The 13,690-nt window shown below is 40.7% G+C and overlaps 1 protein-coding gene across 4 annotated transcripts in view; it reads left to right on the top strand.

Moving 5' to 3' along the window:
• The window catches only part of CAMSAP2 (calmodulin regulated spectrin associated protein family member 2), a 165,949-nt gene that overhangs the window by 73,712 nt on the left and 78,547 nt on the right, over positions 1 to 13,690 (top strand). For all 4 annotated transcript variants that reach the window (XM_073592945.1, XM_073592943.1, XM_073592944.1 and 1 more), the window contains one exon: positions 9,229 to 9,370. In XM_073592945.1, the coding sequence (XP_073449046.1) occupies positions 9,229 to 9,370 (142 nt within the window). The remainder of the gene's footprint in view (positions 1 to 9,228; positions 9,371 to 13,690) is intronic.

Here is a 13,690-nt window from a genome sequence, read left to right as displayed (position 1 = left end):
CACTGCAACATGTGAACAAAATGTACTCCTTTCTAATGTCAGTTTTATTTTACCATTAGACTTCCAGCATGGGTAGTGAGTTGGTCAACAATAAGTGAATTTAAACAGTGGGAATTTTTTTTATTTTTTCTAACATACTGTCACAAGTGAGTTTCCCTGAGCCCCACCACACCAGTCATATGGTGACAGTATGTGGGGGGGGGGGGGGGAAATTGAATAAAATGTGGTTTTTTTTTTTTTTTTTTTTTTGTTTTTTGTTTTTTGTTTTTTGTTTTGTTTTTTGTTTTCCAAAATAATTCTGGCAGAAAAATTCTAACAAAAAAATACTTTTAAAAACTCACCATGCTAATTATTAAATATCTTTGACTGTCTACTTTCCAACAAGGGGTCATTTGGGCGGATGGGGGGGGGGGGGGGGGTATTTGTACTGTGCTGGCATTTTACGTTCTCAGGAAATTAGGTAGGCCGGGGTGGGCCAAGTCGATATTTAACCCTACAGACCAAGACTGGGATGCCATTAAAGTTCATGTGTGTGTAAAGGCAGGCGTTCTAATACTTTTGGTCATATACTATATACAGTGGGGACGGAAAGTATTCAGACCCCCTTAAATTTTTCACTCTTTGTTATATTGCAGCCATTTGCTAAAATCATTTAAGTTCATTTTTTTTTCCTCATTAATGTACACACAGCACCCCATATTGACAGAAAAACACAGAATTGTTGACATTTTTGCAGATTTATTAAAAAAGAAAAACTGAAATATCACATGGTCCTAAGTATTCAGACCCTTTGCTGTGACACTCATATATTTAACTCAGGTGCTGTCCATTTCTTCTGATCATTCTTGAGATGCTTCTACACCTTCATTTGAGCACAGCTGTGTTTGATTATACTAATTGGACTTGGATAGGAAAGCCACCCACCTGTCTATATAAGACCTTACAGCTCACAGTGCATGTCAGAGCAAATAAGAATCATGAGGTCAAAGGAACTGCCTGAAGAGCTCAGAGACAGAATTGTGGCAAGGCACAGATCTGGCCAAGCTTACAAAAAAATTTCTGCTGCACTTAAGGTTCCTAAGAGCACAGTGGCCTCCATAATCCTTAAATGGAAGATGTTTGGGATGACCAGAACCCTTCCTAGAGCTGGCCGTCTGGCCAAACTGAGCTATCGGGGGAGAAGAGCCTTGGTGAGAGAGGTAAAGAAGAACCCAAAGATCACTGTGGCTGAGCTCCAGAGATGCAGTCGGGAGATGGGAGGAAGTTGTAGAAAATCAACCATCACTGCAGCCCTCCACCAGTCGGGGGTTTCATGGCAGAGTGGCCTGACGGAAGCGTCTCCTCAGTGCAAGACACATGAAAGCCCACATGGAGTTTGCTAAAAAAAAAACACCTGAAGGACTCCAAGATGGTGAGAAATAAGATTCTTTGGTCTGATGAGACCAAGATAGAACTTTTTGGCCTTAATTCTAAGCGGTATGTGTGAAGAAAACCAGGCACTGCTCATCACCTGTCTAATACAGTCCCAACAGTGAAGCATGGTGGTGGCAGCATCATGCTGTGGGGGTGTTTTTCAGCTGCAGGGACAGGACGACTGGTTGCAATCAAGGGAAAGATGAATGTGGCCAAGTACAGGGAAATCCTGGATAAAAACCTTCTCCAGAGTGCTCAGGACCTCAGACTGGGCCGAAGGTTTACCTTCCAACAAGACAATGACCCTAAGCACACAGCTAAAATAACAAAGGCGTGGCTTCACAACAACTCCGTGACTGTTCTTGAATGGCCCAGCCAGAACCCTGACTTAAACCCAATTGAGCATCTCTGGAGAGACCTAAAAATGGCTGTCCACCAACGTTTACCATCCAACCTGACAGAACTGGAGAGGATCTGCAAGGAGGAATGGCAGAGGATCCCCAAATCCAGGTGTGAAAAACTTGTTGCATCTTTCCCAAAAAGACTCATGGCTGTATTAGATCAAAAGGGTGCTTCTACTAAATACTGAGCAAAGGGTCTGAATACTTAGGACCATGTGATATTTCAGTTTTTCTTTTTTAATAAATCTGCAAAAATGTCAACAATTCTGTGTTTTTCTGTCAATATGGGGTGCTGTGTGTACATTAATGAGGAAAAAAATGAACTTAAATGATTTTAGCAAATTGCTGCAATATAACAAAGAGTGAAAAATTTAAGGGGGTCTGAATACTTTCCGTCCCCACTGTATATACATCTCTTTATATATACTGGTGTGTGTGTGTGTGTATATATATATATATATATATATATATATATATATATATAATATATATATCTCCTCATAAATTAAATGTATTGTGTACGAAACCAGACTTTAAATATATGGGGCTTATGCAGACAGTTGCACATCAACACCCTATTGCCCTATTGTTTAGGTCAGTTCCATTGTTCAGGACTTTTCCGACAACTTTGTGTGACCGTGTGTATGCAAGACAAGTTTGAGCCAACATCCGTCGGAAAAAATCCATGGATTTTGTTGTCGGAATGTCCGATCAATGTCCGACCGTGTGTACAGGGCATATGACTGCAGAGCACAAATGCAGTAGCATACAACCTTGTGTTAAAGTTCAGATGACATGGTCACGGTTTCCTAAATTTGGCAAACATGTATGAAATGGTGTCCTGTTTATAGGCAGTAGGATTGGCAGTTCACAGATGTACCCGAGTCAGCCCTGAATCCTGGTATTTCTGAGAAATTCAATTTAGACTTGCTGTATGTCTGGCTTAGGTCATGTTCTTACAGAAGGTGTGGGCTAAACTTGCCCTCATTGTACATGGCATTAAGGATGCATGTTCTTTTCTGGAAATAGAATGACCAGGTGAAATCGGGTGAAAGCTGTGTTATCTAATTGATTTCACTTGTAAATCCTTTGTCAGTGAGGGAGTAGAAGGTTAGGGAAGGATTTCCAAGCCTGCAGACAGCTGACCCATGCATTGTGTATGTAAGGGACTGGAGTTGAAAGGTGCCGTCATACTAGCTCTCTGAAACCTGTCATGAATGAAAATGTGTCTGTGGTTTTTATGTACAAGCGCATCCAATATAAGCCCTGAAGTGGTCCATCTGCAAAAAGGCAGCCAGTCAGCAGCAACCAGTGGTTGAAAAGAATGCACATTAACAAATAGTACACACGTAGTGACGGTCTAGCACAGCTTCAGTCCAAAACAATAAATAAAAAATACCAAGCTATTGATAGTGAGAGAGAGACTTGATAAGGCAAGTGTCTTAATGCCCACGAAAAACCAAAGAAAGAAATATTTTCTTTTTGTCTCTTTGCTAAATACAGCATCTAATCCTGATATTTTTATTTAAAATACCATCGAGGGAGCAATTCTGTGCAAGAGGTGCATAATCATTGGCACAAATTTACTAATTTATGGCAGTTTTTTAAACCTTAAGCCCAGGTTCACACTAGCGCAATCTTAGATGTCACATGTGATTCGGACCCGCACTGCAGGTGCTGACTGCATGCGATGTCTGGGAGATGCAAGTTCAGCCTTACAGTTGTATGGCTGAACTTGCATTAAATTCGCAGAAAAAAAAGTGAAGGGACTTTTTTCCCCACACTAAAATCCGATCGTGTTCTCGCCTATGCGATACGATTTCTGTGCAAGTTCGCACTGCAATCTGTGAACCAATCTGGGGGTGTCATTAACAATGTATCCCACTAGCAAGCCCAAAAATATCTTGTATTTCTGTAAATCCCAGGCTCAATAAATAAGAACAACAGAATGGCTCAGTATCTGCTGCAGACTGCCAGCTGCAGACTGTCAGCAGATACTGAGCAATTCTGTTGTTCTTATTAATTGAGCCTGGGATTTACAGAAATACAAGATATTTTTGGGCTTGCCAGTGGGATCCCGGGCTGGGGTTGCAGCCATTCGCTTTGTGTGGTCCCCTGTAACAAGGGACCAACACTTTCTGGTAAGCGGCAGTATTTTTCAGTGGTGGAGGAGATTTTCACATTTCACTAGTCATTTCGGTGTGAACTTTCACCATTCATCACTGTGGTTTCACCCTCTATTGGAAACTATTGGAATCTTTGATGTTTACTCATACAGACTGTTTTTTTATGGACTGAATTTGTATCATTTCAAATCAATATCCCATATATATGTATAATTTTTTTTTTTTTCACATTTGGTGTATAATCACGTTATGGGTTATCAGATACACCTATTGTAATTTGCAGATATCAATATGTATCAAGTATATATTTGGTTGTTTGTTATTCACCTAATATTTGTTTGTTTTTCATTTTTGCAAATCTCATTGCTTAGCACGACTTTTCACTTTATACATATGTTTGGTGTAGTATAACACTTTTAGTCGCAGCTCTTTTTATGTTTTTTACTTATAGCGCAGTATTTTTTATATATCCAATAAAAAAATATATGTTTTACTTACCTGCTCTGTGTGACGATATTGCACTCACTTCCTCTTTCTAGAATCCCCTGCCTGCGCTTTTTTCTCCTCTCTTCCTTGCGATTACCCCTCAGTAAGCGGCGTGCCAAAGGAGCACCTGTGCGGGCATGCTCCTGAGCTGGGCTGTATGCGTCCATTGACGTCTCCTGTAGGACCAGGAAGAGAGCAGCGGTACTGCAGATGGGGACTGAAAGGATACTACAACCTGACTTGATTGAGAGAGGACTTGCGTAGGTGTTTAGGTTAAAGGAGCAGGTAGTGGAAGATAATTCATTAAAGTAAAAAACTTTACTAAAGTAAAAACTTTTTGACTCGTACAAGCTATTCTTAGAGGGAAACAAATTACTAAAAAACTCCCAAGGTATAATATGGGAATGTTGCTCCATCATCAAAGAATATGGGAAATCACGTTGAAAAAGCAAAACATTGGGAAAATTCATACCCACACCCCACTATGGTTTAACAAACACCTCCCGGAGTTAGAATACCTGTCAGACTCAACAGTATGGGCTACATATGGCATAATATACATTCATCAGGTGCTATCTGACTCCAGACTCAAGCAGTTTCAGGTGCTTAAGGAAGAATATACACTCCCTAACCAGATGGCTTTTAAGTACTTGCAACTTCGCCATGCACTAAAAACACAAATCCCAAATATGGAAGTAGTGTCGGATACTCCCCCAGTCCTGGATGTAATACTGGGAGAGGAACCCTCTATGCTCATTTCAACTCTGTACCTGCAGATTAGAAACAGTAGATCAAATGCTACTGCACAGAAGGCAAAAATGGAATGGGAAAAAGACATAGGCCCCATAGGGGAAGAAGACTGGGATGAAATAATGGAAGGGACCAGATTGACATCCCCTAAGCTATCAGACAGACTGACACGAATATACATTATACACAAAGCATACTTGACTCCCCTTAAAAAGGAAAAATTTCTCCGTACATATGACCCATCATGCCATCTGTGTCACGCAGCACCAGGTACGTTCTTCCATCTCATATGGAGCTGCCCAAATATTCAGACATATTGGATGCAGATTGTCCGATTCTTACATGACAGTATGGTATCCCCGGTGGTATTGGACCCCAAACTATGTCTTATAGGACTTCTGCCAGATGTAGAAATTGACAAATACCAAGCTACATTTCTAAGGGAGACTCTGTTTATGGCGCATAACGCATAGCTAAGGTATGGATGCAGGCTCAGCCTCCCTCCATACGCCAATGGAAGAGGGATGTTAATGATGCACTGCCATTTAAAAAGTTAGTCTATGCCCATAGAAAATGTGCACATAAGTACTCCAAGGTGTGGGATAGATGGTTAGAGGATGGAGAAACATGTGCTTAAAACACCCTAATGCTTCGCAGACAGACCTACTTAGATAAAAGTAGAAGATGACTGTTCTAATGAAGGTCTAAAACAGGTAAATCTCAATTAAAAATATATTGGTAGTAGACTGACATGAAGTCTCTTATATACTGGATGTATTCACCATCATAACCTTGTACCTTTTAACATGTTTGTATGTAGGAAGAATCTCACACAAAATGCCTGTAAAAATGTAATGTTTATTATTTCGCATAAGTAACTACATTGTAAAATGATTTTCATTGAAATAAAGTTGTTTTTTTCCGATTTAAAAAAAAAAAAACTTTTGGACTCTAGAACTACTGTAAAGAAATCCTGCCATGTGAAAGGAGGGACTGTCATTACTTACCCCTTCTAAACGTGCCTGTCTGTTATACTGGCACACAGGCTGCCTCAGATTGGCAGAGGTGGAGGTCATGCATGCCTGTCTGCCTCAGCCAGTCAGATGAAAGCTTGTATTCATAAAATACAAAACTTTCTGTGAATTGCTGAGCAGCAATCAGCCCAACAAGATTTTGTTTCAGGAGTAGGACGGGAAATCCAACTGCTGAAACGCAGCGCTGTATACTGTATGTAGACGAGGCCACATACATTTAATACAGTGCTGGCAGCTGCTGCATCAATTGGTGAAGGAAATGGTTCATTTGGGCTAGCTTTGTCAAAACAAACTATTTAAAGAGAAACTGCAGTCTGCTCACATAATGTGTAATAAAAACATCTTTGCCATTCTGAAGCTTCCCTCCAACCACTTTGCATAATATATATATATATATATATATATATATATAATAGTTGACCGCTATATCCGCCAGCCGATATTTGGCGTTTTTTAATTAATCAGCATCGGCCGATTGTGCTGATAAAAAAGGCTGATTATAACTTCAGCTCGACTTGCAAATGACTTCTGTAAAAGAAGCCAATGCAAGTTGCCTAAAGTCTTCCGTGGAGCGACTTGTTTGTCCCCTCTGGGCAGCCTGCCAAGTCTGATAAAAGAACCAAGAAGAGATACAATGTTTCTACTCATCAATGAACTGAAGGCCCCTTTCACACGATCGGACCGTTCAGGTCCGCTTGTCAGTTTTGACGGTGGACCTGAACGGGCGCTCCATGTTAGCCTATGGAGCGACGGATGTCAGCGGAGACATGTCCGCTGACATCCGATCCACTGAAAGCAGACGGACGCCTCTACGTTCAGATCCGTCGCTATCGGATTGGGTGAGATCTGATGAAAACGGACATGCTGTGCATTTTCGTCTGATCTCTCCATAGGCAGCAGCGGCGCCTGACAAGCCCCTCCCACTCAGTGAGCAGAGAGGGACCTGTCATCCGTCGGCTCAGCGGAGATCAACAGACTGATCTCCCGCTGAGCCGGCGGACCGAGGCAGACTCCGTGGAAGCGGAGTCCGCCTCGTGTGAATGAGGCCTAACTCCGTGTGTGGGAGTTCTCAGTTTAACCATTTAAAGACTAAATCTTTTCTGACACTTGTTGCTTACAAGTAAAAATCCTGTATTTTCTGCTAGAAAATCACTTAGAACCCCCAAAAATTATATATATTTTTTTTAGCAGAGACCCTAGGGAATAAAACAGCGGTTGTTGCAATATTTTATGTCACACGGTATTTGCGCAGCAGTCTTTCAGATGCTATTTTTTGGGGAAAAATACACTAATGAATTAAAAAAAAAAACGAAAACAGTAAAGTTAGCCCATTTTTTTTCGTCCAAAAGTTTTGATTACCTGTTTTTGCGTATTTAATATTTAAAATATAGTTTGTTTTTGTTTTTTATCTAAATTATACATACAAGTGAACTGATTGGAGGTTTGTTTTGTTTAATAAATGTTTAAATGTAAGAAATTTTCTGTATCACTTATTAAGGCTGCTTTCACACTGGAGCGGGCAGGCGTTGACGGTAAAACGCTGCTAGTTTTAGCAGCGCTTTACCGCCATTTTAGCAGTGCTATTCGGCTGCTAGCGGGGCGCTTATAACCCAGCTAGCAGCCGATAAAATGCACCCGTGAAGCGCCGCTGCCGAATCGCTCTGCAGGCGCTTCGGCAGCGGTGCGCATTCATTTCAATGGGCAGGAGTGGTGGAGGTGTGGTATACACCTCTCCAAAGATGCTGCTTGCAGGACTTTTTTTTAACATCCTGCCAGCGCATCGCCTCAGTGTGAAAGCACTCGGGCTTTCACATTGAGACTGCAGGGGAGCCGTTTTGCAGGCGCTATTTTTAGCCCAAAAGCGCCTGAAAAATGCTCCAGTGTTAAAAAGGGTCTAACTGTTAGATTTTATGAGATAAGGGGAAAAAAAAAAAAAAAAAAATCGGCCTAACATATCGGCCCCAAAAAAATCGGCGTCATATATCGGCCGCTGCAATTTGTCAATATCGGCATTGGCCAGAGAAAAACCCATATCAGTCGACCTTTAATATATTAAAATATATTTATAATATTAATATATACTATGATTCTGTACTTGCCAAATATGCTGCAGAAATCTCTCTCCACTCAGTCTGGCTGCAACCATTTTAACTGTGGGCAGCTGAAGCTGCTGCCTGTTAACTTTACACAGACACACCCCCAGCTCTGCAGCTCTCATTGGCCCTCTTATGACTCACCCCTCCTCCCTTCCTGGCAAACTTTCACCAGAGACAGAGAGAGAGCTGTACATGATGTCATAAGCCTAAGCGAATGACCAGACAAGAAACCGTAAGTGGGCTGTATAAGGTATTTACTGGTAGAAAAAAAAATGTTTTACTATCCAATAAAACAACAAGGGCAGAAGATTAATAGCTGGAAAGTGGGGGAAAAAATAACTGAAGTTCCACTTTAAGTACAGTCAGCTGGAAGTGTCTGTTACTGATACAATGTAGCCATAGATACTTGGTTTGAATTTGACAGGCTGGGCAGTTATCTTATGTTTTTGAGAGCCCTGTGTACTGATAATGTATTTAACGTTTTCTAAACACCAACTATTAAACTGAGTCTCAGTTATTCCAAGTTAGAATTCCAAATGGTAGAATCTGCTTAATTCAAGGCATTACTAGTGAAATCTGTATAGAGAACACCAGACATCAGAGAGTACAGGCCCTGTTGACAATCCTCAGTTTTTTTATGGATTTTGGAGCCTTTTTTTTGGTTGCCGTGGGTTTCTTACTGGGGAAAAAATATGACATTTTAAAATTTTTCCTGAATATGTGTAAGCTACTACTGCATGCTTTTTACATCTAAGGTTCCCCTTTTTGTGGTAGTCTGTGGCATGTGAAAAATACATTTTACTAATCTAGTTCTGAAACAGGTGATCTAGAAAGTTCAGACAGTCTATGTAAATGACATATATATTTCTGCCAGCTTATTTAAAATGTTTTGTTAATTGTCTCCTTTTCTCTCCCTCTACAGGCAAGATACAGGAAGGAACAGTCTCTATACAAGCAGCTACCATATATTCCTCTAATGGAGAACCTCTTAAAGGATGCAACTGATGGCTGTGCAATAGCTGCTCTCATCCACTTTTACTGCCCGGATGTGATCAGATTAGAAGGTACTAAGAGCAATTTTTTCCAGCAGAACATGCCACCCTATTTTTCAAGCGGCATTAAACACAAAAACTAAAATCTATTATATTGCAGTTAGACATGGTGCAATCCTGAAAAATGTGTTTGTTTTTTCGTTTTTCGCTTCATTCATTTTTTTTTCAGAAATCAGAAATTCGGAATTCGAAAATAAGAAAGTTGTTATTTTGAATTTTCGGACTTTCCTTACTAATATTAGTTTATTATTTAGAATTTTCCGATTATAATAACTATTAAATTATAATAGATTATAATAACTAATTTAATATAGGTATTGGAATTTCCTTTTAAAATTTGGCTGTTAGTGAATGTAACGAATACAAATTTATCTGAAGTTATGAATTATCGCAAATAACGAATGCCGCATCTAAACAATTGGAACAGAACTAAATATTAATGCGTTTTTATTATTATTATTATTTATTATTATTAATTCGTTACATTCCATTCGCTTAGATACGGCATTCGTTACTACGGATAATTCGTAAATTCGTATTTGTTACGATCACTAACAGCTACATTTGAAAGGAAATTCCAATACCTATAATTTAATAGTTAGTAATAGTTAAGTTATTTTTAGTTATTTCAGCTTTTTGGATTTTCGTTATTTGAGATTTTCGGATTTTCATTCTTATATTTGTATTTCCGAATTTCGAATTTTCGGCTTTCTGATTTTTTTTTTTGACTTAACGAATATTTGGAGAAATTTGGATATTTCCGAATTAAGGTATTTGTATGAATTTTGAACTAAACAAATTACACATGTCTAATTGCATTTTTCCAATTCTTAGATGTGGTGACTGTGATTGTTTCCTTTTTCTTTTTTAAGGTTTATACCAGGGGTTTCCAAACAAAGGGCCAGTTTACTTCAGACATTTTGGGGGGGCAGGCTGTGGCTAGTGTAAGTAAAAAATGCCCCATCATTGGTATCAGTGGCTGGAATAATGCCCTATCGTTGGTATCAGGGTAAGGAATAGTGCCCTATCATTAGCATCAGTGGGTAGAATGGTACCCCATTGTTGGTTTTAGTAGGGGGGGATGGGGTGTGTGTGTTAAGTGCCTCAAGGGCTAGATGAAGGCAAGCAAAGGGCCGCATCTGAGCCACATTTTGGAGTCCAGTGATTTAGACATTTTAGACTAAACTGTTATAAAGTTGAAAAATTTAACAGAACACACTGCCTAGTAAAGTAGCAATTAGGGGGTTGAGACAAATCATTTAAAGTGGTTGTTAACCCACTAAGTAAAACTTACACTATCCTCTGTTTATTAATGTAATCTGCCCCAGTGTCTGTACCTTATAAAAAATGCAGCTGTATACCTGTTTTCAGAGAGCTACTCGGCATTCACGTGACCTGCTGCCTCTCCCCTCTCGGCCTGACAGCTGCAATGGGCGGGGCTGAGGATTCCCGCTGACATTAGTCAGGAGGGGGGGGAGGAGAGAGCCAGCCGGTCACGTGAGCGGCACTCTGAAAACAGGTATATAGCCGCATTTATTTTTATAAGGCACAGACACTGGGGCAGATTACATTCATAAATGGAGGATAGTGTGGAAAATTTACAGTAATTGCAGCAGCAGCAGGAGGGGAGGGGGCTGATATGGACACAGAGCTGACAGGCAAGGAGGGGAGGAGAGCACAGAGCAGGGCTGCGGATGATGGAGGCACGTAAACTGACCACGTGTCCGGGCTCAGCAGCCATAATAAACCGTGGTCAGGGGAAGGCAGAACCAGGCAGGATCAGCCAGGTATTTCAGGTGATACAGGGGGCCAAATTAAACAGCACAAGCACTGTGCTGCTGTTCATGCTTTTAAGGAACAGGATCCATTTTTTTTTTTTCTTTTTTTTTTTTTTTTAGGGCAACAAACACTTTGACACTGACAGGTGCTTACAGTGGTCAGCTTTTATTTACTATATTTACAATTAATTTAAATTGTATTAGATATACTTTATTGTCATTGTATACATACAACAAAATTTATTCAGGTACTCTTTACAGCAGCAATAAAACACTTAACAAAACCACACATACATACTCCTAGCACATGCCCACATTTCTATTTAAATATATCAAAATGTAAAATGTTATTTAACCACTTCTGGACCGCCCGCCATCATTATTCCTTTGAAGAGGGATATCGTTGTTATGGCAGCAGCTAGCTACCATAACCCCGATATCCTCTTCTTCAGCGGGCGGTCCGCTTTCAGATAAAAGTGGTCTCTGCAGCGGATTCGCCGTGAGATCATTTTTATCGGCTCTCCGGTGCCCTCCGCTGCTTACTGGAGCCATCTGCAGCGGTGGAGGTGATTGTGTCCGCTCCCCTGTTGGGTATGGAGATGAGTGAGGCGAAGATGGCCCCCACTCGTCTCCATACCATTGCAGGGCCGAAGCGACGTCAAAACGTCACTTCCGCCCATAGCTCTTAAAGCAACATTTTTATTATTTATTTTTTTTAAATGACATTTAATTTTTATTCTTTTTATTGCGTTTTTAGTGTAAATATGAGATCTTTGACCCCAGATCTCAAATTTAAGAGGACCTGTCATGCTTTTTTTCTATTACAAGGGATGTTTACATTCCTTGTAATAGGAATAAAAGTGACACAATATTTTTTTTTTTTTGTAAATAACAGTGTAAAAATTAAAAATAAAAGGTAAAATAAGAAAAAAAATGTAAAAATTTTAAACGCACCCCGTCCCACTGAGCTCACGTGCAGAAGCGAACGCAAATGTGTAGGGGTGCAACGGATCAAAAAACTTACGGTTTGGATCGTTCCTCGGATCAGGAGTCACGGTTCGGATCATTTTCGGATCAACAAAAAATAAATCTCCCCCACTGTAATATCCACAATCTCCGTATTGGCAGAGTATTGGCAGAGTATTGGCAGAGTATTGGCAGAGTATTGGCAGGGTATGGCAGACTATTGGCAGGGTATTGGCAGGGTATGGAAGAGTATTGTCAGGGCATTGCAGAGTATTGGCAGGGCATTGCAGCAGGGCATTGCAGAGTATTGCGGCAGGGCATTGCAGAGTATTGCGGCAGGGCATTGCAGAGTATTGCGGCAGGGCATTGCAGAGTATTGCGGCAGGGCATTGCAGAGTATTGCGGCAGGGCATTGCAGAGTATTGCGGCAGGGCATTGCAGAGTATTGCGGCAGGGCATTGCAGAGTATTGCGGCAGGGCATTGCAGGGCATTGCAGAGTATTGCAGCAGGGCATTGCAGAGTATTGGCACTGCTGCCACCCTATCTCTCCCCTCCACTGTACAGATCAGTACACAGAAGGGATAGATCACGTGCTAAGCGGCCGCCGGGTGTACCAAGATGGCCGCCGCTCCGGAGCTAGGCCAAAGCCGCGGCCTTTCCTATGGCCGAGGCCACAGAGCACTCCACGGATCGCGGGTGTCCCGTACGGATCAACCTCCGCGGATCGGATCGGATCACGGATCGATGACGATCCGTTGCACCCCTACAAATGTGAGTAGCGCCCGCATATGAAAACAATGTTCAAACCACACATGTGAGCTATCGCCGCGAACGTTGGAGCGAGAGCAATAATTCTAGCCCTAGACCTCCTCTGTAACTCAAAACATGCAACCTGTAGAATTTTTTAAATGTTGCATATAGAGATTTTTAAGGGTAGAAGTTTGTCGCCATTCCACAAGTGGACGCAACTTTGAAGCGTGACATGTTGAGTGTCAATTTACTCGGCGTAACATCATCTTTCACATAAAAAAAAAAAAAAAATTGGACTAACTTTACTGTTTTGGTTTTTTTTTTTTTTTTTTTTTTTTTTTTCAAGTGTGCTTGTAAGACCGCTGCACAAATACAGTGTGCCAAAAAGTATTGTAACAACCACCATTTTATTGTCTAGGGTGGTAGAAAAATATATATATAATGTTTGGGGGTTCTAATTAATTTTCTAGCAAAAAAAATGATTTTAACTTGTAAATAACAAGTTTGAAAAAAAGGCCCGGTCTTAAAGTGGTTAAAAAAAAAATTAAAATTCCTAAAACACTGTACCTGATGGGATTATGGACAATACAACCCTAGGAAAACAGTCCTCCTCTCACACTGCTATACAGAGCACCCAGCCCCTGCATCTGCATGTGCCACCATCTTGGACTCTTGCAGTACTTGGTGTACCTCTTTCTTAGAAGGGATTTTAGCTTGTTTATTGCATTGGGCCTGGAATGTGCAATGCAGCCCAACACAAGTGACTTATGCTGTAATCTGAACATTCCATTTTAAACTACACCTATCGTGAGAGAAATATGTTGTTCCATTACTTGC

This window comes from Aquarana catesbeiana, linkage group LG07 (assembly GCF_042186555.1).
Source record: "Aquarana catesbeiana isolate 2022-GZ linkage group LG07, ASM4218655v1, whole genome shotgun sequence".
Classification (NCBI taxonomy): domain Eukaryota; kingdom Metazoa; phylum Chordata; class Amphibia; order Anura; family Ranidae; genus Aquarana; species Aquarana catesbeiana.
This window is presented reverse-complemented; position numbering and strand designations above follow the sequence as displayed.